The 4,154-nt window shown below is 33.3% G+C and overlaps 1 protein-coding gene across 1 annotated transcript; it reads left to right on the top strand.

Moving 5' to 3' along the window:
* Window positions 1-1,153: 1,153 nt before the first annotated feature.
* Phum_PHUM339670 (uncharacterized protein) lies at window positions 1,154-2,346 on the top strand (the record flags this gene model as incomplete). The annotated part of the gene is made up of 2 exons (XM_002427704.1): window positions 1,154-2,165; window positions 2,315-2,346. 2 exons carry the CDS (start codon window positions 1,154-1,156, stop codon window positions 2,344-2,346), a joined length of 1,044 nt encoding a protein of 347 aa, XP_002427749.1.
* Between the last annotated feature and the right edge of the window lie 1,808 nt (window positions 2,347-4,154).

Here is a 4,154-nt window from a genome sequence, read left to right as displayed (position 1 = left end):
TTCATTTATAATTAAAAAATTTTTTTTTTGGAGGTCAATTTGTTCCCTCCTTCACTTCCTCCTTCCACTCCTCCTACCCTCCTCCCCTTCCTCCTTCGATTTGTTTCGCTCCATTTTTTTCTTTTTTTACGATTGTTTAATAACATCCGCGACAAAATCTGACATTTTAATTTTAAAACTATAAACATATAGTCTATATTTATCCATATAGATGACCTTTTATTTATTTAATTACAAATTTCGTTTCTCTTAATTATTAATTAATTTTTTTTTTTTTGTAGACTATAATGCATGATAATAATAATAATAATAATTCATAAAGTTTATGAGATTGATGAGTTGTCAAAGTTCGTGGAAGAAGACAATTATTTTAATGGGAAAAAGAAAAAGAAAAACAGGAAAAGAAACCATATAAGAAAACATTCAATTGGATGAGGATGGTGGCGGTGGTGGTTGTGGTGGTGGCGGCGGCGTCATCTGCGGCGATGATGAGAATGGAAAAACTTTTAAAATCCGTTCTTTAAAAAAAAAAAAAAAAGCTGTTCCGGTTGATCTGTTTAAATTTAAAAAAAAAAAACGAGATTTTTTTTTTTAAAGTAAATATTTTCACGGGAAAAGAAATTTAGGAGGAGCAAGGTGAGCAAGCGCACGCCGCCTTTAAACAGGTGGGGATCCCTTGTTTTTATTGTGCAAGCGCTTAACCTCGATTCCCCATTGGATGAAAATCATTACATCGCATTCATTGGTTAAAAATTTGTCAAAGATGGCCGGTTAAGGGAGAATTAACTGAATTTTAAACTTGTCTTGTAGTTGTTCTGGGTGTCTACGACTATTAACAGTTCTTCGAGATTCGTTTATAGTTGTTGGTGTGGTATGTGGATTTCCTATCGAATTTTTTTTTATTATATACGCGTCGCGAGTATTCGGAAGTTTATGAAAAAAAATTTTTAAAGTTTTCAATAATTTGTTTGTTTTGTTTGTTTGTTTGTTTTCCCTTTCCATCTCTTTCTCTCGGTTTCTCATTGATAGATATATTTATTGTAAGTGATGAAGTTATCGGATATTGGAATCGGAAATAATTTTGTGTTTAAAGTGATTTAATAGATACGTAAATATTAGAACCGAGTGGAAAGGATATAAAACAGGAAACTGAATGGTAGTGATAAGTCCGACGGTTTCTCCCGAACAGTTTTCTTCGGAAAGTAAACTTCATGTTCCGGTAACTCAAACTCAAATAAGTGTGGAACGGATTCATTTGAACGGAGCCCGTGCTCTATCCCCGACAGAAAGACAGGTGATGACAGTGGACACGATGACGGTGACGTCAGGAAGTCGACGAGACGTCATCGAACATCAAGTTGTTGATCATCAAAATCACAGAAGGTTTAGCGAAGAAAGTAATCCGGGGGATAAAATGAGATTGGAAGATTCGGAAAGATACACGGAGGAAAGTGAAAGGAAACGTTTTAGAAGTTCGGAAGAACGAGACGGGGGGGGAGACGTGGCGGATAATAGACAGAGGAATGCTTCCGAAATGGAACCCGAGCGTCGGATTAAAGACATGAGCGATGATTTTAGATTTCGGGAAATGAGACCCGATATAGAAACGAGATTACGTCCGGAAATCGATGCGAGGTTAAGAGTCGCTTCGGAAATGGACAGAATAAGGGAAATATCCGAAGTTGCGAGATTGAGAGAATTAGCGGAAGCGGAAAGGAGGCTAAGAGGAGAAGATATACTCGCGGAAAGATACAGACTGTCGAAAGAACCTCAAGATTTACACAATCCCGCTTTTAGTAGATTAAGAGACATTTCCCTAGCGGAAAGTGGCCATTTAGATAAATTGGGTTTAAGAGAAAGGGAATTGATCGAAAATGAACATTACACGAAATTGAGAAGAGACACCGTCGGTGGTCACCATCATCCCCAGACTGTATCCAACCCTCAGAGGTCCAGGTTTATGATAACCGACATACTCTCGGGTCAGGGAGCACCTCATCCGCCGACGGGCGTCGGTCGTAGTCCTTGTTCTAGTCCTGCTTCCAGCGTCGGTGACGGTCCTCGGGATCTATCCGTACATTGCCGGGATCCCGGGGACAGCGACGGTCACGAAAGTGGTACAGACAGTGGCGTACCGGGAGAAGGTTCATCCGTTTGTTCAAACGGTAAGTCTCTTTAAACGAATTTTTTTTTCCCCTTTTATACGTTTCCGTTTCCTGCATGAAAATTTTTTTTTGCATTTGAACCTTTCACAACTCATCACCCACCTACAATTTTAGTTTTTATAAAAATTTCAACAAACAAAAACAATCAGATATTTTAATACGAACAACAAACGCAATATAAATCACGGGGGAAAAAAACCTCTAATTAATAAATTATAATCAGGCGACAAAAACAACAACAACAACAACAACCATCAACACAAAGTCAACAAACAAACAAGTTATAAATTCAATAAATGTGTGATAATAAACGGTAGCCCATAAACAACAAATTATTTAAAAAAAAAAAAGGTTTTCAATTTATTTAACGAGAAAAAAAAAAACCCACGTCGAAAACAACAACCGAACAAACAATTTAAAAAAAAAAAAAAGGACAAGATTAAAAAATAACAATCATCATCATCATCAATACAAACAATTTAAAGACTTCAAAGAAAAAAAAAAAAAGGAAGATGAATAAGAAAAGGAAAATAATTTACTAAATAACAACCTTTGATGTAATAATAATTTCTTATGTAAACCTCCGGCAACAAACACCACAAACCTGCACGTGACTTAATTTCAACAACAACAACAACCGAATATTTTAACCCTTCAGAAATTCTTTTTTTTTCTTCTTCTTATTTTCAAGAAAAAATTGATAAGCATTCTTACTTACTACCTTAAAAGGAAAAGAAACAAACAAACAAACAAACAAACAGACAACAACAACCTCATTCATTAATTTTTACCACCTCCATCAATTTTTCCTTCCCCGACTTCAAGACGTTTTTTTCTTTTTCCTTACTACTGGAAAACTTTTTAAAATCATTAACATTATTATCGTTTGCTCCTTTCCCCTCCTCCCTCCTCTCCTCTTCTCATAATCTAGTTTTTACTTTGCGTGTAACTTAAAATTTATTATTATTATCATCATCATTTTCATTAACGTCAGCGAAACTAATTAATTAATTAAAATAATCGAACTACAAAAAAATTATACTGTTATAGGTCATTACGGGTTGGCTGTTTTTTTTTTACTATATTTTCTAAAGTTGAGAAACGTTTAGAGAGAGAGAGAGAGAGAGAGAGAGAAAAAGGGAAGAGAGAGAGATAGAGAGAGAGAGAGAGAGAGAAGAGAAGAGAGAGTGAGAAAGAGAGAGAGGAACTTAATTAAAAAAATTTACGACGACGACGACGAGGATGATGCTTTTTCTTGTGTAATTTACCTTCGAAGGATTAATATTTAATTATTGAAACTATAAAATAGTCTATAAAAATCAATAAACTATATTTTTTCGCACTCTCGCACGCACCCCCGCACACCCGCACCTTTTCTTTTTAAATTTTTTGTACGAATTAACTCTCTAAAAAGAAATATTTTACTATAATTATTATTATTATTAATATTAAAAAAGGAGAAAAAATTGATTGTATCGACCGTGACTGATAACTGCTATAATAATTATAGCAAGTGAATCGTGTAATAACGTGTAACGTAATCAATTTAATTTAAAGACTATAAAATAAAAGTAAAGAGAAAGGCTTAAAAAAAAAAATTAACGACCGTGTACAAACATTTTGCTTCACTAATTATGCAATTTTTATTTTAACGTAATAAAAAAAAAAAAAAAAACTTGGCTCACTTCTCATTATTAATATTTATTATAAAAAAAATATAGACTATAAAAATTATTATTATTATTATTTATTATAGACTATAAAAATTTAACGGCGGTTAACAAGAACGGTTTTCTATTTTGTGTGCGTCTATAATCGGTTTAACGTATGGTAATTTAATAATAATAATAAATTAAATTAAACTTTTTCTTTTTTTTATTAAATTTCAACGATCGCTCTCGTTTGTCGTTGTTGTGATTGTCGTTGTTGTTGTTGTTGACTTTAATAAAATATTTATTGTTTGTTTATTAATAAATCAATAATATCGTT

Source organism: Pediculus humanus, genomic scaffold (assembly GCF_000006295.1).
Source record: "Pediculus humanus corporis 1103172107745 genomic scaffold, whole genome shotgun sequence".
Lineage (NCBI taxonomy): Eukaryota > Metazoa > Arthropoda > Insecta > Psocodea > Pediculidae > Pediculus > Pediculus humanus.
Note: the sequence above shows the minus strand (reverse complement) of the source record. Positions and strands in the feature narration are given on the sequence as shown.